Source organism: Onychostoma macrolepis, chromosome 04 (assembly GCF_012432095.1).
Source record: "Onychostoma macrolepis isolate SWU-2019 chromosome 04, ASM1243209v1, whole genome shotgun sequence".
NCBI lineage: Eukaryota > Metazoa > Chordata > Actinopteri > Cypriniformes > Cyprinidae > Onychostoma > Onychostoma macrolepis.
In genome coordinates, this window is record NC_081158.1 from 12,305,814 (window position 1) to 12,329,390 (window position 23,577).

Here is a 23,577-nt window from a genome sequence, read left to right on the forward strand (position 1 = left end):
AGTGCTCAAAATTACGTTCACGTTACTCACGTTCAATGAACAAATTTAATTGAAAAAAAAAAAAAAAGAGTACATGAACTTTAAAGGGGACTCAACCCTCGTTTTAAATGTGATATATTGTGTCTCAGTCTACATCATCATCTCCAAACCTCATTCCTAAAACAAGAAGTTTCTGGCCACATCTCAGATACAAGTACCTTACTGTTCTGCAGATAAATATGACAGTGTTCCTCAGTCTTACAGGATCTCCCTTCATTGCTGATTTTGCAGAGAAAATGAAAAGTTCTGGCCAGTTGACATCTGTTTGTAATGAACATGTACGTTAGAACTTACTTCAGAATAAATAACAATGTACTGTTGTAATGTATTATTAACTGTCCTTGCTGCTTTTGGTTAGTAACTGATTGCCTGAGTTTCGTGTGAATTGGTCTTTCTCTGATCGCTCTGATAATGAGTTCTGCTGGAACTCTAGATAGAACTAGATTTGCTATGTATTTTGTTCTCAAAAGTTTTAACTTCACTAAAATAACACTAATAATAACATAGTAAATACTTTTTGTTTGGATTCGAGTTTCTAATAAACTTGTTTTTTTTCATCTGGTATTTATTAACTGAACTGTTCTCTCTTAATAAAGGTAGATGAGGAGTAAAAACTGAATATATTGTCATATTTTTGCTGTTAGAAGAAGCTGAAAATTCAATATAATAAAAGTCCATCCAAGACAGATTTGTTCATTTTCAGTGTCTGTTAATCATAGAGGGCTGATATGGGGAGTAAAATTACGTTTGTAAATCAATTTCCAATAATTCAAATCTGACAGCTTTATAGATTATTTATAATGAGACTTATATAATCACATTTTAGCACAGATTACGTACTTCTATTTTTAAAAATCATGTTAACATTTAGAAGATATTTTAATTAAAGATTTCCATTCAGAGAGTCAAAAACAACTCTTAATTCTACCATCAATGCAGTCCTTTACTATAATGCACTTTATCTAAATAAATCTGAAATTTGATTTATTGCTTTTACATTCTGGGGAGAAATTGAGATGAAATAAGATGGAATACATTGACATGAGAATGCAGTTAATGAATTAAATAGTTAAATCTTTTTTCTATCTTTTGCTAGCTCTGGAATTTATCCTTTCGATTGATTTTGTACCGTATTCTATTTTTCTAATGTAAAATTATACAATTTTAGCGAAAAAGACTTTTATTTTGGTCTGGCGATCTGACGTCATAAGGCTGCGCCGCGCTCCCGCGTCTGTGATTCTGCTGGAGAAAGGTGATCGTGCTTATAATGGTTTAAAGTGTTTCAAGTATCTAAAGTCATTTAGAGAATTGTATATAAACTGTGAAATTAATTATTAACCAGTGTAACATTGTAATGCTTTAGCTAGTGATATTAATGAGGTATTTAATGCGTGTAAAACACTCCCACATATGAGTAACAGAAACGGTGCGTCTCATTTCGCTCCCTATAAATTAAATCAGTTTATCATAAACACGAGTCCGGTCACTGGAACATAGTGATGGAGAAACGGAGCTTTTTTTTTAAACCGAGTCAACTGAATCAATTTATCCGCAAAATGATTCAGTGATTCAAATCGCTGATGAGACCTGCTGCTCAAAACAACAAACACAAACTTGTGTATTGACAACTTTTTACAAACCACCTGCAAATGCTTTCATGAACGTTAGAATATTTTAAATATAACCAGTAAATCCCACATATAAATCTTAATAGAATTTGTTTATAATTTGTGTCCTGTTATTAATTAGATTTTTTTGGGGGGGTCATATCAGGAGGTCATTTAATGTCATTAACTATAACTAAGACTGACTACCAGGAGCTGATTGAGATGCAAATTAGAGGTTTAGTTTGGAATTATTTTTCTTTCTGTCAATTATTCTCATCTTAAACAGGACAAAGTGTCCAAACACACAGAAAAACTCCTGGTGAAGCAACTGAGATCCACATGACACACTATAATAAAGATGGCGTTTATTAAAGAGGAGAGTGAAGACTTGAAGATTGAAGAAACATTCAGAGTCAAACATGAAGATACTGAGGAACAAATAAACATGGTGTTTATTAAAGAGGAGAGTGAAGACATGAAGATTGAAGAAACATTCAGAGTCAAACATGAAGATACTGAGGAACAAATAAACATGGTGTTTATTAAAGAGGAGAGTGAAGACATGAAGATTGAAGAAACATTCAGAGTCAAACATGAAGATACTGAGGAACAAATAAAAATGGCGTTTATTAAAGTGGAGAGTGAAGACATGAAGGCATTCAGAGTCAAACAAGAAGATACTGAGGAACAAACAGGTTGGTTTTCATTTTCAAAACTGAACTCACTAAATTTGATCCTTATTATAATGTCCAGCTCTATAGAATACAGAAAATTAAAGTGTTAATTTTTTCAGTAAGAAAAGTAGTCTTAGGTGGTAGAAGGCTATTATTGTCCAAAAAACTATTGTCTGTGAATGCAACAGCCAGGTTCTTAATTATGAAAAATAACATTATAGTACATCCCTCCATCAGGATCTAGATAGGTGGAGATTTTTGGTCCTTATTCTTTTGTCTTGTCAAAATGTATTACAAGAAAATATGGATATATTTTGGATTATATATATTTGATATGTTTAAGAGACTCTTTTATTCTTTTTGGTTGTGAAAAAATATTGAGTTGAATATCATCAGCCTAACAGCTATAATTATGTATTTCAAGGGAAGCTTATACAAACAGAAAAACAGAGGAGTGAATACTGAGTGTTAGTGGTCAGATAGACAGGAACTAAACTGTGCTGATTCTTGTCCACAAATGACAACATGATTCTCAAGCTCTTTAAGAAAAGTTGTGCTCTATGAAAGATCTAATAGCACTAGAATAGATGCAATTATGATGGGGTTAAAATTAAATATAAATGAACAAAATTTGCTATTCAGAACTGCTATTCTACAAAACTGTTTCTAATATTTTAGACATAAATTACAGATTTGAGATTTGTCTGTAATTAACCAGTTCACCTGGGTCTAACCCTTGCAGTCCTCTCCACAAATGTTTGATAAGGGGACTGAAAAGAGCCATAATATTTTTGAGTTATATTTAGCATTTCTGTTTTTCAGTCACTAATTTTTATGGTAAGGAACGAAATTGTCTTAACGCAGAAGAACATAAAAGGCTGAATTGAACATGCAGGGTTCCCATGCGTCCTGTAAAATTCATGACCAATTTTCCAGTCCTGGAAAACTTGTGGAAAATTAGAGAAACGTAAATTGTCCTGGAAAATTATTAGGGATGCCCCCTAATGGCTGACTAATCTGTTAGTCAACCAGAAAAGGTTTGGTCAACCAAAATATTCTTAGTCGTAGAAAAAAAAAAATCCACAGGCGATGTTACGCAGTCCATGACGGACAGATCGTTAATGGCTAGTCTATGGTAATACAGTACATCAAGCAGGACATCCAAACGTTCACCTATCATTCATCAACGTCAAATATGGCTTATCATCTGTAATATGCAAGTAGCAGCAAATTTACATGTTAACCTAGAGAAATGTGCACTATTCAAGTGTCTGTGTGTATTGTGGAAGCTGAACAGTAGCGCTCACTTGCAGGACAGATGGAGGCACCGGAGCACTTCCTCTTAAAATACTCCCTCATTTTTGGTCATACAGATAAGAGTAATACATTTTTAGAATCTGTAAAGACTACGTTTATTTGTGTGCTCTCACAATAACAACAAAATGTGCTTTTGTAAAATAATGAAAGCAAACATAATGCGCTTTCTGCTGTCTTCGTCTCTGTGAACTTGAGCGTGAAACTCTGTGTATATCTTTGCCTTACAGACATTAAAAATATATCTATAGAGAGTGAAATGTCTACTTTCAAATGAACCAATTCAAATGGAAAACAAATATTCTCAGATTATGTAATCCGTATGAGACATGCATACAGGTGCATCCACTACTGTGGAGAGTCAATGTCGCCGACTTCATCTCTTAAACCGGAAACAAAGAAAGCACTGGTTTATCAAATTATTAAAATGTTAATGCAGCCTCCTCACTGTTTTTCCCTGGCACATTCACAATCATTACTTCTGCCGGTGCGCTGTGGCAAGATTTATGCGTGTGCTTGAGCACTTCTTAGGATATGTAGGCAATTAAAGGCTCATTATAATGATTTAAATGGTTTATTAATAAACGTGCGATTAGTCGACTTATGCTGGGTACAAACCACAAGATAATCGGGCTGATTTTAGGCCGATTTCTCCTCTTCCGACAATCCTGGGTAATGTTCCGATTATCCTGGTGGTTCTAAAGATTGTCTTATCAGATTTTCCTGTGGTGTGAGGTGTGTTCAGTGACTGAATCTGCTTGGAAGAACGTCGGAGGCACCCCGATCGCGAATCATAAATATTCAACATGTTGAATATTTACAATCAAAAATCCTGATGTGTGAGGGGGAACCCCGAGGATACCACAGACTATAGGAGCAAAACAGTTAAATCTAGGAATTTTTCCCTCATGTTTGTGGTCTCTCACATTTTGAAGATCTTATAAGATTTTAAAAAATCTTTTAGTGTGTACCCAGCATTATGTTTGAAATGAATGACTACTAGTCGACCAGAAAAATCCTTAGTCGAGGGCAGCCCTAAAAATTATTATTATTATTATTATTATTAATAATAATAATTATCATTATTATTAATTTTATTTATGGGCGCTCTAGGGCACCTTACAATAATAAATACACGATTAAACAAAGGAAAAAACAACAACACAATGAACAATACGAAAAAGCGTAAACATCCTTGTGGTGCGGCTGACACAGAAGAGCGTATGCTGCTTGCATCCAGCGGATATTCTCTATTTATCTTAGTGTTTCGTTGCTGAATGAATCTGCATTTTTGAACGAATCGTTTGAGAAAGCGATTCAATGACCCATTCATAAACAATGACAATTTCAACATAAATAAATGGAAAGAAAGTGTAGTTTAATATTAATATTATTTTTTTGCCATGAGCTCTAAAAGCTGAAGAAATCTCTCCCTCTCATTTCTCGGCCTCTTCGTTCTTCTCTTTCCCTGGACTCTCGTTCTCGTCTCTCTATTTCTCTTCTTTCTTCCCTTTCCATGATCTCTCTCCATCTCCTCACCTCCCTTTCTACTGCTTCAATTTCTTTTTCTGCTTCTCTCTCCTCCATCTTGTGGATCAGCTCCTCTATGTCCTTCCTCTTCCTCCCTACTCTTTCAACTGTTGACCTCACCGAGGTGAGGTTACTGCAACATCTGGTCCGGATGAGGCAATAAGGTTGGGTGGTGTGATCCATCCAAGACAGAATACCACTTCCAAGATCCTGCTGTAACCTCACCATCCTCTCTCTGGACATTTAAGGTCCTACAAAAATTTTAAAGCAAAATACCAAGACAGTCAGTTATAACATGGAAAAAATTTAGCATGATAAAATCATGAAAGAATTCAAATTTTGGGGTGAACTAATTTTTTTTTAAATCTTACTTTATATTTTTGTTTTAGGTTTTCCCATTTCCGTTTAACTTGAGCAGCAGAAATTTTGCCCTCAAGCTTCTGCTCTGTCACAATAAATGCACAGAAATCAAGCACAAAAAGAATTCATTAAGACCTTTGCTTGAAGTGCTAGTGTGTACGAAATTCAGTGTCAACAGCACCTGAATAAAATTACATTTTACGTTATTTGTTTACTTACTCCAAAACATTTGATGGCAGCATTACACTTTCCAGTGAAGAGGGCTTCATTAGCCACTCTCCACTGGGCAAGGAGCCGAGTGTGTTCATCAGTCCCTGTAAGGTCAAAACAGTAAACATTAATCATGATCAATCTATTAATGCTACATTGACAAACTGAGGCATACTTGTTAACAGTAGCTTGCTATGTAGCCAACAAAATATATACTAACTTAAATATAAACACTAGAAAAAGAGGGGAAAAATCGTAATTCCGTTGAATTTTCTAATTTCATTAAACTGCTAAACAATGAACGTCTCCATTAAAAAAAGCAGTGTTAACAAGCTGATGTACAGCATTGACGTTAGCTCGATCTGTTCGTTAGCTTGCTCCGTAACGATTAAAAAAGACCTTTTACAGCCGATTCACAAAGTCATCTCACCGATTTAAAATGTTTAAACTTTTAACAAGTCAGCCGTTTACTTTATTTTAAACAAGTGCAATTTAACCACAATGAACAACGTTTTTCCCTGAGGTACTTACACTTGAAAAGAGCCGTGTCTCCGGTTTCCGGCATTTTTCGAATATGATGCCTCCTCTCCTCTCCTCTCTAAGTTTCAGATCCTTTAGGCAAAGATTGCTATGCCTTTGGTGCAGAGACTGAAGCTTGATGATCAATGGACTCTCCTGCAGGACAATCATCCCAAAGTACACATCCAAATTTACTTATGCTTGGTTCAGGGATCGGTTGAAGATTTTTTTTTTAAGTGGCTTGTTCATTCTGCAGGTTTAATTCTTAATATCTGGTTGAATTTGAAGAAAGCAGCGGCAATGTGAACACCAAAGATTATCAGTGATCTTGAAGCTTTTTCAGGTGAGGAATGAGCTGAGATTGCAGTAGAGAGCTGACAAAAGCTTCTAAGTACTTTTAAGCAGCATTTATTGGAGGCTATAACTATAATATACTGTATAGTGGTCGAATTGTAAACAAAAAATCAGGAGGGATGGTGGGTCCTGTAACTAACTTTACTATTTTTAAACATTTTTATGTAACAAAAAAAACAAACAAAAAAATATTTCTTGAACAGATTATAAATCATAGTTTTCCTTCTGGGGCCTGAAATGGGTGGGGGGGATTTTTGTCAATAATTAAACAATAGTTTTCAGGCTAAAGTTAGGATTTTCCAAGATCTCATACTGCACCTTTAATCCAGAATGTGGCTACAAGATTAGTCTTTAAAAAGCTACAAAGAATGCATGTCACACCTCTGTTTATCAATTTGCACTGGCTACCAATAGCTGCTCGCATAAAATTTAAGGCATTAATGTTTGCCTACAAACCCACCACTGGCTTAGCACCTCTTTACCTAAATTCATTACTTCAGACCTATGTGCCCTCTAGAAGCTTTAGTTCTGCAAGTGAACAGCACATTGTAGTGCCATCCCAAAGAGGCATAAAATCACTTTCACAGACTTTTCCATTAACTGTAACCTCCTGGTGGAATGACCTGCCCAACTCAATCTGAGTCCTTAGCCATCTTCAAGAAATGGTTAAAAACACATCTCTTCCATCTTCATTTGACACTCTAACTCTGGCACTCTCTATTCTAACTCTATTTTATCTATTTGTTTTATTTATTTATAAAAATACACTTGACCCTCCAATACTTAAACTATTTCTATCCTAACTACTTGTTTTCTTTTTCTTTATTATAAAAATGACCCTCTAACACTAGCATTCTCTATTCTTTTGACTTGTTTTATTTTTATTTAAAAAAAGACCCTCTAACACTAGCATTCACTGTTATTTTTTCCTATTCTATCTACTTATTATATAAAAAAAAAAAACTTGCTAACAGACTTGTCACAGCACTTACAAATGAGGACAATGGAAGCAATCAAAACCAACAAAAGAGCAATAATATGTAAGTTACTGTGGATAAAAGCGTCTGCTAAATGATTAAATGTAAATGTTTTGATGTCTGTTGCTTTATGCCAGTGATACTCAAATCCGGCTCGTGTTTGATTAGGGTTAGAGCTAAACTCTGCAGGAAAGTGGATCTCGCGAGCCAGATTTGAGTATCCCTGCTTTATGCTAAACTGGTGTTGTTATCTCTTTTCACCGCAGATCTAATGGCAGTGAAAGAGGAACGACAAGACCTGAATGAAACCAAAGAGAAAGATCAAAATGAAAAACATCATGATTTCAAAACTGAAGAAAAATCTTTTAGTTGCTTACAAACTGAAAAGGTTTCCTCACCAATAACAGCTCAAAAAACTCCAACTACAAATCTTAATTCCCACATGAGAATTCAAAATGGATGGAGTGCTTTCACCTGCCAACAGTGTGGACAGATTTTCAGTTGCAAAGAAGTCCTTGAAGTCCACATGAAAATCCACTTTGAAAAGAAGCCGTTAATATGCCCTCAGTGTGGAAAGTGTTTTACACGGAAATATCACCTTAATGCCCACATGATCATTCACACTGGAGAGAAGCCTTTCACCTGCCCTCATTGTGGAAATAGTTTCAGGGTTAAAGGAAACCTTAAGACTCACATGAGAATTCACACTGGAGAGAAACCCTACACCTGCAAACTGTGTGGGAAGAGTTTCAGGGTTAAAGGAAACCTTAAGATTCACATGAGAGTTCACACTGGAGAGAGACCTCACAAGTGTCTTAAGTGTGAGAAGAGTTTCACATGTCAAAGCAGCATGAAACGTCATTTGCAAACTCATTCTGGAGAGACATTGCCATTTTCTTCAGAGTGACAAGGTTTAAAAAGGAGCGATTTCTACAATCATCTGTGCATTCCTTCTCAAAGACAATTTAACTGTAGTCTGTGTAATAAAAACGTGCGAAGTCATGCAAACGTGAGACCATGTTTGTGTTCTTTGTTAAAGAGTATAAGAAAAATTGTCTGACTGACACCATGACGACTACTTTTACTTGCATCCTTGACTTCTTTATGCTTCACCATAAGGCTTCTTATTTTCTTTTGTGCATATGTACTCTGTTGGCCATACCTGACTGTCTTTTTTTGCTGTGGTTTAAAATATTGGAGCAGTTGCGGTACATTTCTTCCAATTTCGACTATGTTGGGCTGTTCTTGGCCATTCAAAGCAGCCAAGGACCGCCCAAGACAGGAAGGTAAAGCAACCACTCATATTCCTTTTTGTGCTGCGTCGTGTTTAGGGGCGTGGAAATGTCCACATAATAACAGACTGGGCTGTGTTTCCCAAAAGCTACATAAGGCTAAGTAGATTGTACTAATCATCTTAGATTACAATCCATTTCCCAAATGCATCGTAACTTAAGTAGAACTTGAAAATCATCGTAGATCTACGAGTGCTGAAAAGTAACTCCCTAAGTCAGGCGTGTAAAACTCAGTTCCTGGAGGGCCGCAGTCATGCAGAGTCTGGTTCCACCACACAAACCATGTAGTTTTCAAATAAGCCTAAATGACATGATTAGCTGGATCAGGTGTGTTTAATTAGGGTTGCTTCTAAACTCTGCAGGGCTTCGGCCCTCCAGGAACTGAGTTCGACACCCCTGTCCTAAGTGTATCTTAAGGAGACGGATTTATAGGGTCACCTGCAGGACAACTGGTAAAGTGCCCATAAACTTTACTCCTTCCCAATGTGATTTAAGTATTATTCTTACATATCGTTGCTTGTGTATTTGTTTGTTTGAAATAATTTAACATAAAATACAAATTAAATTACTGAACACAAATTAAAGTATGAAAAAGAAATAAAACATACACTGCTGTATAATTTATCTACCAGGGGAATGGCTAGTGTGCTTTACCGACTTGGAAAAAACATGTTAATGAATTTCCTGACGTGCATGAAAACCAGCCATGTATTGTACCCAGAAATTACATACTATAATATATATTGTTACATACAGTATATTAAATTATATTATAATCTTGAGTCACTGGAACATAGCATTAAGCTAAACAATTCAATAAACAAGCGTGTACTACAATTACGAGCCATTCTATAAGATGACATTTGTGACACAAGGTGCGATTGTGTTAAATGCATTTTTGGGAAACATGTAAAACAATAACAAAATGACTCAGAAAATGCTCTTAAGCGCTAAGATCAATTGTTATTGAGAAACGCAGCCCTGGTGTGTAAAACTCTTGGACGTATTTTAAAGAGTCTATGCCACAAACTTTACATATTTCACACAATTTTGTGTTTGTCTGCTTGACGGTCCTAACCGTGGGTGTTGTCGAATTATTTGAATGTGGAGACCGATTTTCTCTGTTCTTTACAGTTCATCTGGAGGTAGGACATTTTTTTTGCTGTCACTCCTTGTGGTTGTATTCAGAGGGTTTTCTAATGATCCCATTTTCACTGGCTTACCACTCCATTCCTACTGCCTTTCCACTACATTGCATGCTCTGCCCTAACGAGCTTCTGCCTGACGATGGGCATGATCTCCGCTCATCATGACTTGGTGTTTAGCATCTGCAAGAAGCATGTACAGACCTGTGCCCGTATTGTAATTTGCTGCCTATGTCAGCGGGACAGGACCACAACCAGAATGCTAGTGTTTTGCTAGCAGATCTGACTTTGTGGCAGATAGGTCAAAAGTGCCGCGCCTCAGCAGCTGCTGGTGCTCCTCGGGCTAAGAAAAAATTGAGTGTTAGTGGTAGTCGTTTAGATGGACTCCTGTTGTCAAAGACAGTTGCTTGCCTTTCTTCAGACATGGCAGAGATGTCAATAGCTAACACAGGGGCAGTGTACCCCAAATTTGCAACCATGTTTTCGCCGGGGACCCCCTGCTCTGCACATTTTGCATGTCTCCCTTATTTAACACCTGACTGAGATCATCAGCTTGTTAGTTCAGTTCATGGCTCTCACCCTAACAAGCTGAACATCTCAATCATTACAATAATTACAAAATGTTATCATCATATTGATATATAAGACCATGTCCACACAAGTTGTTCCTTCTGTTTTTAAAGAAATCTCCGTCCACATGAAAACGCAAACTCATGCTATGAAACACTGTCAAGAGCATGCCAAACCAACAGGTGGCGATATAATCTCAACAGAAAAGCCATGTTGGCCAATCAGAAGCCTGAAAAAGTTTCCAGTAGGTGGAGATAACAGTGCATGCTCCGAGGTCACAAGCCAAAATCTCCGGTTTCGCTGTCTACACGATAACACTGCAACTGGTGTTTTTGAAAATCTTCACCCTGGCAGGAGTTTTCAAAAATGTTTGGTTTAAGTGACCAGGTGCAGCGTTTGCATGTGGATGAACGGCCAAACCGCATAGAAAAAGCTGCGGTTTTGAAAATAACCCCGTTCGTGTGGACAGGGCCTAAGAGTTCTGAATTTACGTATTAAGTCAGTGTTGGGCTGAATGGCTAAACCATGACAACTTCTTTATATAGTTGGGATTTTATGATAATATTTGTGTTATGTACTATTGTGTGCACTGATTGCATGGTAAAAAGATCAAATGTGTGGTAAAGGTTTCTGTTGGTTGCATTTATTGAGGCCCAAATATTTGGTAATTGGCTGTCAGTATGCTTTGTTGTAATGAATGGAAAATATTATCAGTGTGTTATAGTAGTTGGATAATTTGAGTATGCTTGTCCTTTGGGCAAGTAAATCAGTAATTTAGTTGTTTCAGTAAAAAGGTTGCTTGTCCGGATAAAATACGAATAAAATATAATTTATTCTGAAGCAATATTCTCATCAGTGTTTTGTCACTTTCGACATTTAAATCTGCATATTTGTGATAATTACCCTGAGGGCATTTCCCCCCTAATCTTTTTAAAGTTTAATCTTTCCTTTTAAATCCTTAAATTTAAATCAATGAATATAATTAGAATAAGACATTAGGGCTGTTAACAATCAAATAATGTTATGAGAATGGTGTAAATATATACAGGTGCTGGTCATATAATTAGAATATCATCAAAAAGTTTATTTCACTAATTCCATTCAAAAAGTGAAACTTGTATATTATATGACTAAGGTGCCCTTGAGCAAGGCACCGAACCCCTAATTGCTCCCCGGGCGCTGGAGCAAGGCTGCCCACTGCTCCGGGTGTGTGTTCACTGTGTGTGTGTGTGTGTGTGTGTTCACTTCTCACTGCTGTGTGTGTGTGCACTTGGATGGGTTAAATGCAGAGCACCATTTTAAACAAGGATAATTAATCAAACACAGGTGAGACTAATGGAACTAAACGGGCATGAAACACGGGAGAAACTGGGTCACGGGGGAAAACATTAGCATAGCCTTTATCACTGTATATACTATAAAAATTTGTATGATTACTGCCTCATTCTGTGATATGAAACCACATCTGGTCACAAAGTTATTTCAAACACTTGACTGATGTTATGAAGTTAATTTGGAGAAAAAAGCATGTCAATAAATGATATCGTTGTTGGACAACAGGTCTGTAAACACACTCATACACATGCAAAACTGTATTGCACACGTGCTACTGTACTGTAGTACATTTATTCAAGGTTCAGACCGATTTTTTTTTTTTTTGCACAGTACAGCCCTGACCAAACCAGTTCCAGACTGTAAGAGCTCTTCATTTAGTAATATACTCAATTTCACGTCCGCCTTCCGCCATGTCGCTCTGCACAGTCGCACACAAAAATCAAAACCCCGTGACCGACCTAATTCTGAGAAGTTTTTCATTTGGTAGAGAAGCTTGCATTTTTATTGTATCGAGTAAAGTGCCCAGGAATAGCAAATATAAGACGAAGGAAAGCTTATAGACATTCAACAGTATCCAACACAGTGCTTCCGATAGACAGTTAAAAATGTGCGGACTGCTTCAACACTCAAATGTTAGTCTAATTGTAAACTAGAATTTTCAATTCCATTTGACACCGAAAAGAGCCCAGTCTGAGGGATGAATAGGTATAGTTTTGAAATCATCTGTAATGTTGTTAATGTTGGCTTTAGCTAGCCAAGCACCCTGACCTGCTAACTTGATTAACTGAATGGCGTTATTGACTGAAGCGTAATGTAAAGTGAAAGGTACTGAAGGGATTCATTCATTCATAGCTATATTATTAAAATTAGGAGAGGACATGTCGAAAATTAACAGTTTTTTCCCTGAATATTTACAGGTAGCGACTCCAGAGTTAAAATAAAGTTAAAAGGTCCGATCACATATCCTTTATTTACTTCTTTCTCCAGCAGAGCAGAAACCACATCAGGCTCTGCAAGAGCTGATTGCAAGTTTTTTGCTACGAAATAAGTAGAGAGAGAGGAAAGGACTCCCACCCGAAACCATTGAGACAAACCAGTAATTAAGAAATCGACAAAAGAAGGATCAGGGTGAGAAGAGAGATAGCATGAGAGTACTGGGACAATTGGAGTAGAGGGGGAATTTCCTTCGTAACAGGTAGCAGGGCCTGTATCGACGTGGCCAGACCAATTTTGGGTGTGGGTGCTTGCAAAAATCTACAAACATGAGCAAATTTGCATTGAGGAGAAGACCACAGAGATTCATTAAAGTTATTGCATACAGCAATGCCATTTAATTCCAAAATAGGATACCCTTTAATGTCAAATGGCATGCTTACATTTTCAGCTCCATGGACAGCAGCCAGAACTCGGCTATTGTGCACTTTGGGGCAGAAAGGTGCCGAGTGACCATGAGAGCTACAGATAGCGCAAGCCAAGATTTTCTGACCGCCAAAATGACAGACTAGCAGTTCCGTGTAATTGACCAGTCTATCCTAGAGTTAAAGAATGTTATAAAAGAAGCGGACTTCGCTGTGAATGATTTATGATACTCATAAAATAACGTGCCCCCATACTGTTGATTAAAATCTGGCATCATAGCCAAGTTGTCACGAATCTGGTCTGCACTTCCATTCACCCTCCACCAGAGGTCACTCGCTCACCACATGGACTTCACACCACACATCACAATGGACTCCAATTCCCATCATCCAACACTGATCACAGCTGTCACCAATCACTCATTGCACTAATCACACGCACACCTGATCACACAGCTCTCACTAATCACACACTCTATTTTAACCCTGGACTTTATTTCCCTCTTGGCCGAGTATTGTATGCGTTTACCGCTCCCCTAGCCGTAGCTACTTTACAGAGCCCACTTAGTTTCCCTAGTCTTGCCTTTTTCGGATTGTGTCTTCCCCTGCCTGGACTCTCGCTGACGTTTTGGATTACCTCTCTTGTCTAGCCCATGTGATACTGTACGCCGATCGTCGACCCACGCTTGTCTTTGTTTACTCTTTGTCTCTGCTAAATAAAAGCTTTCTTATGGATCCGCACGTCTCAACGTCTCGTCAGCCCCGTTACACAAGTAAAGATCCAATTCTTCCCTTCGATCAGGAAAAGCTTGACATAAAATATCTATGCAATGACTAATTCGGCAAATGAAAGATTCTGTTGCAGTCTAGGATCTGACGTTTTGAGGAAAACTGCCACGTCACCACAGTCAACCATTTGCTGATCAGCTGTGGGTGAAAGGAGCAGCAGTGAAACTAAGTTAATGTCTTTACCTTGGATAATGTTTGATCTTAGTTGAGGGGACACGGTAACTGCGGCAGGGGATACAAACCGCCTTACCAAAACTTGTGCTGGAACTGGAGAGATTGAAATGAGATGTCAAGTAGATGGAGCAGTTGTGTCTTGATTTGGAGAGTGGGCCGGATGATGAGCAGGCGCCTGTAGTGCCGAGGATGTAGGAGGAGCACTCATAGGATTGCTAAATCCAGGTAGATGAGGAAATCCCAGGAGGGAGCCTGAAGAGCTTGTAGGCGGAGACGGAGTTATCCCTGGACTACGACCAGCACGTGTTCTTGAAGAAAGCCATTCTGGCAGTTACGGTGTTAGACGGAGGCAGTGAGGCTTGTACAGATAGCATAGGTTTTTTCGCTTGACGAGGAGAAGATGACTTAGCCCAAACAAACCTGTAGGAAGCGGTCTGCTGAGCTGGCAGTGCTGAGGTTGACTGAACAGCGTCTGCAGGCAGGGCTGGGAAGGTTACTTTTAAACTGTATTTCGTTAAAGATTACAAAATACATGCTTTAAAAAGTATTTTGTAACATATTTCATTAATTACTTAATTTTAGTAACTTAATCTAAATACTTTGGAATACTTCGGAATACTTGAGGTAAGGGGCATATTAACTTTTTGTTTTTGTTAACCACCTCTAAATAAAACTGTGTGGCATGAATACATTTAAAACAGTTATCGATGCATAAATAATGCTATGAGATTAATATTTTCAATACAACATTTTGAACATAGAAATAAAAAAGTATGGGAGTAAATTATGCTTTTAAATATGAAACTAAAACCACCAGTAGGTGGTGGTCCATAAGTCACTGTCTTAATGAAAGAGTTATGGAATCATTCGATTCGTTCAAAAGGACTGATTCATTCAGGAATCAAGCAAGTGATTTTATGAATGTAATTGAATCATTCTCAGCTGATTCGTTCAAAACGCGGCTTCATTCAGGAACCAAATGTTGCTCGCAAACGCGCAACTATTCTGATGTGGATTTATTTTGAAGGCAGTGGTTATTTGCATTAAGTGCAAATATCCATAAGTTTTATTTACACCATGTAGGAAAAAAGTAGCATTTCCTTTGCAACAAATAATAGTAATTAGATGCTAATACTTATTGCAAACAGTGGCAGATACGTAATGGGAAAAGGGAGAAGAACGGGAGTTGAATGAGTTCGGCATAAGGCGGATTTAAACTCAAATCTTATCACCACGTGTCTCAAATAGGCATCTTTTCTAATGATGTCAATCCCAAACAGATTTGCGCTTAGTGTAAATAGACCAGCGGTTGTATGGAACCATTTTTGTTTGCGCTATAGAGCAAATCAGACAACACTGTTCTTTTAATAAGTCACTAAATATTAACTTTTTGTTATGAATCGCATAAAATCAGCGTCACATTTGCAGTCGCCTCTGCGACTTTCAGTTTCATTCGCGGCAGTTTGCACGTCGGCTTGCTGAAGAGATACTCAGCTACTCATCCGCGGTGATGCTTGTTGCATTAGCGCCGTCATATCTGACTATAACATGCAATATAGCCTATAAAACACTCTCACATGTTTATTATTTTAATATTTTGGGAGAAGTAAAATTAGTGTATGTGGTTTCAACAACCATATGCATTTACACTTGTCCAGTTTCGTCTGGAATGCGGCCCAGACCACCTTCTGAAGTGGTTTGAGCGATCAGATTTATATCCGTCTCGAATGCGTTTCGGAGGGCATTTACATCTGATCTTTTCAGGATTGGATAGGTATCCAATCAGAAAAAAAACGTATGAAGTGACCAGGTGTAAACAGCACCTTTGAGAGAGTGAGAGCGATAACACCAAATTTAACACACCTGCTCCCCATTCACACTTGAAACCTTGTAACACTAATGAGTCACATGACACCGGGGAGAGAAAATGGCTAATTGGGCCCAATTTGGACATTTTCATTTAGGGGTGTACTCACTTTTGTGGCCAGCGGTTTAGACATTAATGGCTGTGTGTTGAGTTATTTTGAGGGGACAGCAAATTTACACTGTTTTACAAGCTGTACACTCACTACTTTACATTGTAGCAAAGTCTCATTTCTTCAGTGTTGTCACATGAAAAGATATAATAAAATATTTACAAAAATGTGAGGGGTGTACTCACTTCTGTGAGATAATGTATATTCAGGACTTATGCTACATGGTTTTCTGTGTCATCATGCAGTTTGTACGACATGTTAACAGTTATGGTTCTGAAAATAACTACTACACGACACAGAATAAGTTATATGTGCCTGTAACTTTTTCAAGTTACATGACTGCAAGATTGGGCTTATGTTAACAAACATAGGGCCAGTTTTACAAACAGCTTGTGCCAGCGCAAACCATCTTTTGGCGTTAAAATTGTACTGTCAGTGAAAAGACATGGACACAGTTATTTTTGCGCCTGACCTTACTGAATATGCATTTGTAGGAGTTTCAGACGCAAAATTTCTAGGAGGAGAGTATTCAAATGAATCACACAATGTGTTTTACTAACATTTGCGCTCGTCAAATTACTGGCATTTGCACCATTATTTAACACCCCAAAAAAGCATGGCTTAAACTACTTTGCGCTTGAAACGGCTGCAATTATTGTTGCTAGAAGAGGAACCACAGAGAACAGAGAGTGCATGGTAGAAGGCAGAGGATTATTTTCCACATGCATTAATTTATTTGGAATGCCAGAAGAGCACATTGTCCGAACATATCGTTTGCCAAGCCATGTTATTTTTAATTTGCTTCAGGAAATAAAAGACAACTTGGAATCCTCAACTAGGAGGCTCGCAATACCTGCTCTATAACAACTTCTTGCAACCCTTCATTTTTGGGCCTCCAGTTCTTTGAAATGTGGTGCAATTGTAATGCACGGTCTACATGGTCTAACTCAGTCAATACTAAAGATATCAAGGTTATATTTTCATAGAATCCTCTTTACATTCTGTAGGGTTTTCACAGAGAACGTCACAAACATTAAAAAAATGTGACGCCACCTCGAGCAGCTACTCTGGTGTTAAATGTAGCTATATTTTGCATGATTCCCTGATTTACTTCCATTAAATTATGAGCTTTCCTCCTGATATACTACATCAGGGATGCAAGACTCTGGCTCCAACACACATACCTGTGGTTCTTAAATAACCCTGAAGGACTTGGTTAGCTGGATCTGTTGCATTTAATGAGGGCTGAAGCTAAACTCTGCAGGGCTTTTCTTCTTTTTAAACCCAAGAGAAAAATGAAAAATAACTGAGTATATCAGTGTCTTGAGGGCTGGTGAAATAATTCCCAGAGTTGTGGACTTGAGACTTGACTCGGACTCGAGTTCCAAATTTGAGGACTCACAACTTGATTTGACAATCAAAGAAGACTCGACTCAAGCCCGAGACACAATTTCACGATTTTCAAAAATCATGCAGTGTGTCTCGGGCTTTAGACTTTGACCCTGTGACTTGGCAAGTCTTTACCTTCTTAAAAAACACAGTTCTGATCAATATAGGCTGGTTACTGAAGCGTATGATCACCAGTGTTGGGCACGTTACTTTAAAAAAGTAATTAGTTATAGTTACTAGTTACTTCTCACAAATAGTAACTGAGTTACATCATTATAAAAGTAACTAATTACCAGGGAAAGTAACTATTGCATTCCTTTTTTTTTTTTTTTAAATGTTCAGATGTCAAATAACTTTGGATGCCCCCAATATTAAATATGTTAAATTAATGAAATGGAAACTAAAAAGAATAAATTATTATTATAAAACATTGTACATTAATCTACACTATTTATCTACTGACACTTCGTATCAGTCGGTCAAGCATTATAATATAATATTATATGATGATAGAACTTTAGTAATTAGAATAACCAAGTATGAATGCATATTTGTCATCAATATAAAACGCACTAAGGATTAATGAGCTGCTGGGTTCATGAATATTAATCACGTTGTCTGCATTCGCTCGAATTGATTTGCTGAAATCAAAACAGGGACGATAATAGGTGAGCGCCGGCCAATGAGATTGTCGTTTGTGCATTAGTTCCGCCCACTACCAGACAAACCAGCAGTTCTTAAAAGCTGAAGAATTCCAAAGGATCTCCGTTATTTTGACAGGAAAATACAACAAAGAATATCATTTACATGTAGCGCGTCAATTCTGCATGTTATGAAAGACTCTTTTGCTCTGTATCTTTCTTTGCGTGCGTGTATGTGAGAGAAAGCAACGGCGAGTCGTGCGCCTTCACACTAGAGTTTATGGTACGTCAAATACAGCTACACTGCATCCATTCAGATGAACTGAAAAATTAAATTTCAATAATATAATATAGTAACGCCACATTTTATTGTCAGTAACGGTAACGGCGTTGTAACGGGGGAAACAGTAATTTGTTTGATTACTCGTTACTGAAAAAAGTAACGCCGTTTATTTATAACGCCGTTATTCCCATCACTGATGATCACACTGGTATGATTAGCGCAGATTTTGGCACTGAACCAGAGGGGGACTCGCTAAGTGAGCACTAGTCAGTGTTTTCATCCACATAATGTTTAAGATATTTAAAGTTTTAGACATTTAAAATACAAATAATCACTATAAATCACAAGAAGAAAAAGCAGAAGAAATACCGATGAATACTGAAACAGCAGTAGCCTAATAATAGGCTTAAACCTTTCAAACATAATTTGATTTTTTTTCGTGTCAAACGCTTGTATGTAGCCTATATATAAAGTTCAGTATATTCTACCCGTTTACCAGCCAATCACTTTCATGTCTTTCAGAAGAAATAGAGGCTGTACTACATGATAACGCATATAGCCCCTAAACAAAGCCATCAACTGTGATCATTATGAACTTGTTTAAAACACAAAATACATTTACTTGCGTATATTTGTCTTAATCGCTACAGTTTTGCTGTGAATAATTTTTCATGCCTCATTTAAACTTGCTATAGTGAACGGTGTGGTGCCAGACTTGTTAAGTACTTAAAGTTGAGGACTTGCAACTCGACTTGAATGCAAAGACTCGAGACTTACTTGTGACTTGCAAAACAATGACTTGGTCTCACCTCTGATAATTCCCTCTCTCATGAACTCTTATGTCAAGTCGGCTTTATTTCAATAATGCTCTTTATAATACAGACTGTGTCAAAGCACTTAACAGAGATAAACAGGAAAATTCAGACTCTGATGTAAAGCAGGTCTAAAAGATAAGTAAAGTGTAATTAAACAGTATGTAACAACTGTGAAATTCAACAGTTTGAAATGACATCAATTCGGCCGTTCTACAAAAGACAGCAATGTAGTTATTCAATTAGAATCAGTTCAGTACCAATGTCAATGTTGCAAGATGCGATTCAGCTGTAAAGCAGCTCTACAGAAGATGGTATGCCATCATCCAGCTTATGTGAAAATAGAGATTTGCTTTGTTTCTTGAAGTCTTTCCACAGTGAATGCACATGACAGGCTTCTCTCCGATGCCCCTGAATGATTCCTTGGCTTTTCTTGTCTGTAAAACTCATTCCATACTGATGGCATTTAAACAGGCCCCTCACTTCTCTCCAGTGTGAATTCTTCTCATGTGGGCTTCAAGGTATCGTTTTTGATTGAAACTCTTTCCACACTGAAGGCATGTGTAAAGCTTCTCTTCAGTGTGAGTTTTCATGTGAACTTTAAGGTTTCGTTCTCGCTTGAAAAATTTTCTACACAGATGGCAGATGAAGGGCTTCTTTCCAGTGTGAACTTTAATGTGGTAATTAAGGCTTCCCTTTTTGTTAAAACTTCTTCCACACTGTTCGCAGGTGAAAGATTTCTCTCCGGTGTGAATATTCATGTGGAGTTTAAGGTTTCCAGATTGACTGAAATTCTTTCCACACTGATAGCATGTGTAAGGCTTCTCTCCAGTGTGAATTTTCATGTGGACTTTAAGGTGTCCTTTTTCACTGAAACCCTCTCCACACCGATAACATATGTAAGGCTTCTCATGAACTCTCATGTGCTTGGTAAGGCTTCCTTTATGAGTGAAACTCTTTCCACACTGATTGCATGTGTAAGGCTTCTCTCCAGTGTGAACTCTCATGTGCTTGGCAAGGTTTCCTTTATGAGCGAAACTATTTCCACACTGTTGGCAGGTATAAAGGCTGTGGACGTCAAGGTTTCCATTTTGATTGGAACGCTTTCCACACTGAGGAGATCTGTTGTGAATTTTCATGTGCCTGTTAAGGCATCCTTGTTGATTGAAAGTCTTTCCACACTGAAAGCAAGTGAAGTAACTCCTAGTTACGGTCTTTTGAGCTCTTTTTTGTGTGCAAGTCTTTTCAGACTCTAAGGAACAAAAAGATTTTTCTCTTATTATGAAATCAGAAGATTCTCATACTGATCTTTCTCCTCAATTTCATTCAGTACGTCTCTCTCCACTTTCAGTGCCATCAGGTCTAAGGTGGAAAAACAAACATAAAAGTTAACCCCAGTTTAATGGCTCAAAGCAATCAACATAGTATATAGCAGTGGCGTTCCGTCCATATAAGCTGTGAATGCACCGCATAACCAGGCCGTCTGAGAGAATGAGTTCACGGGCTAATGAATATAAACATGATTATACAGGGCTCGCAAAATTTCAAAATCCCTGGTAGCCCTTCAGGCAGGTACTCTTCAGATTTTGGTAGCCCGAAAATTAATTAACTAGCCCGAATTAAAAATTTACTATTTTCTTTTCTTTTCTTTTATTCATTTAATATAGAAAATCAGATAGGAGTTTAAATGTCAATCAAAAATATTTTCAATACACAAATATCAACAAATATGAAGGAAGGAATTTTATTTCACTATTTACAGGGTATCTGCAGAATTTTTTTTAAAATATATTTAATTTATGACCCATTTTAAGAGCTGCACAAGTAAAATGAACACAGAATGAGCGGGGTTGGACAATGTCTATGGTAACATATAGTTTTGAGCCATAAAATTACATGATTTACAGTTCAGATACAGGTTTCCACAAAAACAAAAATCTTGTACAACAGCGTTTCAGGCTATAGGCCGTTTTTATGAAAAGGGATCAATCAAACATATAAATTGTTAATTTAAAACGTATAAATATTACTGTCTTAATTGTTTAGATTTTTAGAACTTTCTCATTTACAACTCTATGCGTTTGTTGCGTAAAAACATGAGTTGATATCGGCATTGATCTGACCATAAACAGTAAGAAAGGCTTATTGGAAATGCAAATTCATTCTCTGCCACGAGGTGGCACTTTAGGAGCGCTGAAATATTGCTTTTTCCCCCGGAAACGCTGTACACAAAGCAGCTCAGAGCTCATAAACGCTGCTTTATCAGGAATTATAGGTAAAATGAAATTAAAATGCCAACGACACGTTTCTGAGGACAGTCGGTTCCCTTCAGATACATTCACATAAAGACAACCGCGCAGCGTTTTGACTTGAAATGTGCAGCGCTCATATTTATTAATGAATAAATATTTTGATACAACTCACTTTCAGAGTTTTTAAGGACCCGCGGGAGATCTGTATTTAAAGGAGCCCGTCGGGCAGGGCAGTGATACATTTTGGTAGCCCGACTGGAAAACACAATAGCCCCGGGACGTCGGGCTAGCGATTTTGCGAGCCCTGTTATAAGTTGATCTCTTGTCATTTGAGATGTGACTTAAAGCTTAATAAGGTGTTGGGAATAAGTATGTAAAATTATTTATTTGAAAACAATGGTCATTTTCTGTAAATGTACGTCAGTGAGACAGTGACGGCAGCTTCCGGGTAAGCGGATTCTCCGCAGCTTTGGCGCCTCCGCTCTGTGGCGCGTTCTCAGTGTTTAGCTGGTCGACGGCTGATTTCATGCGCGAGGTAAGCTGTCCGCGAAGCGCTCGCCCAGGTGGAAAAATGCAAGTTAAGACTCAGCCACGCCCCCCTAAAATGGCTCATTCAAACATGTCCCCACATGTCTACGTCACCCAAATGTTCACGCAAAGATAGAAGGCGTGGTTTCAGTAACCGCAGTAGTGTTGATGCAGCCATGTCAGGGAGACGCTGTGTGTATCTATGCGAAAGAAAAAGCACTTTATTTGGCCTTCCGAAAGTAGATGCATTAGGAATCATTAAGATTACTTACAACAGAACAGCACAACCCAGATGTTATCACAATGCATTTTATGGATGACCGTTTCATAAACCTAGGAGAGGAGGTCATTCTGACTTTGCTATATTTTGTTATTAGTTTAAGTATTTGCTATTGACTGTTCAAATGCAGAGTTTTGCACGTCGTGTGTGCGTGAGAGAGAGAGAGAGGTACAGCCCTGCATTTCGGCCCGGGCCCGACGGTCCCCGACTTTTTTACGCCCCTAGGGCCGGGCTTCGGGCCAATTTTCACGTCGTAGATCGTTTTAGGTTTCTCCTTATTTTTATATTTTAGATATCCATCAATTAGTGATGAAAAAAAAAATTGTGCGCTGGTGGAAACAACACGAGACCGTGCTGCCGCGACTGAGAGCGGCTCGACGGTGTTTAGTGTCCTGCAGCAGCAGCGAGCGCAAGTGACTTCAGCACAGCTGAAGAGTTCTGTGTTCAAATGCACGCAATAGGCTAAAGCTTGCTGCAAAACCCCAGCAAACATAACCATCAATGTGTCCGCGGGAAATAGTAAGGAGATACTTGAATTATTTACTAATAAACTGTTTTCTGAGTCCGTGTCGCAAGGATGAAGTTGCTGATCCTGACTCACCGTCTCCTCATTAGACGTGCCTTTAGAGAGAAATGCATCTTTATTGATTTATGATTAAGAATATAATAAAAGTTTTTGTTTTCGATTTTTTTATTTTTATTTCATCAAGTGATCATTTAAAGCTTTTTTTATATAGATATATTTATCATGTCTGTGAGGCATGTATTTGCTCAGCTTCGGTTCATTTTTGTGAAGTGCTCCTGTTCATGACGAGACGGCAGAAAGCGCATCATGTTTATTTTCTTTGTTTTATAAAAGCACAACGTTTTCTTGATATTGTGAGTGCACACAAATAAAAGTAGACCTTTTCCAGTTCCGAATGATGCATTACTTTTACCTTTATCATAAAAAAAAAAAAAAAGACGGCGTAGGCTATTTTAAGTAGTTTGAGCTGGTGCCACCATGTCCTGCAGAGCCCGCTTTAGCTTCCACTCTCCGTACAAACTTGGATATAGGCTAGCGCACATTATTATAATAGTGCAGGTTTAACGTTTAAACATTGTTATATGCTTGAATTGTTTTATTATATCTATAAATTTTATTTTAGGCAAGTCGTGATGATTTGAGA

The 23,577-nt window shown here is 37.8% G+C and overlaps 2 protein-coding genes and 1 long non-coding RNA gene across 7 annotated transcripts; 1 reads left to right on the forward strand and 2 right to left on the reverse strand.

Annotated features, from left to right (window-relative positions):
• The first annotated feature begins 1,227 nt into the window (after positions 1-1,227).
• LOC131539406 (gastrula zinc finger protein XlCGF7.1-like) lies at positions 1,228-16,390 on the forward strand. 3 transcript variants are annotated; one of them, XM_058773982.1, is made up of 4 exons: positions 1,228-1,291; positions 1,933-2,341; positions 7,582-7,647; positions 7,851-16,390. In XM_058773982.1, the coding sequence occupies exons 2-4, from the start codon at positions 2,005-2,007 to the stop codon at positions 8,489-8,491; spliced, it is 1,044 nt and encodes a 347-aa protein (XP_058629965.1). In that variant the 5' UTR covers positions 1,228-1,291; positions 1,933-2,004; the 3' UTR covers positions 8,492-16,390. The 3 variants fall into 3 exon arrangements, with proteins under 3 accessions (XP_058629965.1, XP_058629967.1, XP_058629966.1); XM_058773984.1 differs by lacking the exon at positions 7,582-7,647; XM_058773983.1 differs by lacking the exon at positions 1,228-1,291 and having other exon boundaries at positions 1,302-2,341.
• On the reverse strand, positions 2,350-6,596 carry LOC131539458 (uncharacterized). 3 transcript variants are annotated; one of them, XR_009270862.1, is made up of 3 exons: positions 6,266-6,596; positions 5,744-5,838; positions 2,350-5,604 (listed from the first exon to the last, which is right to left on the reverse strand). It is a non-coding gene; the product is annotated as an uncharacterized LOC131539458 (long non-coding RNA). The 3 variants fall into 3 exon arrangements; XR_009270863.1 differs by having other exon boundaries at positions 2,350-5,609; XR_009270861.1 differs by having other exon boundaries at positions 2,350-5,415; positions 5,536-5,609; positions 5,744-6,596.
• A 3,437-nt stretch (positions 16,391-19,827) lies between the features above and the next one.
• Positions 19,828-20,271, reverse strand: LOC131538495 (gastrula zinc finger protein XlCGF7.1-like). Its single transcript, XM_058772368.1, has one exon. It carries the CDS (start codon positions 20,269-20,271, stop codon positions 19,828-19,830), a length of 444 nt encoding a protein of 147 aa, XP_058628351.1.
• Between the last annotated feature and the right edge of the window lie 3,306 nt (positions 20,272-23,577).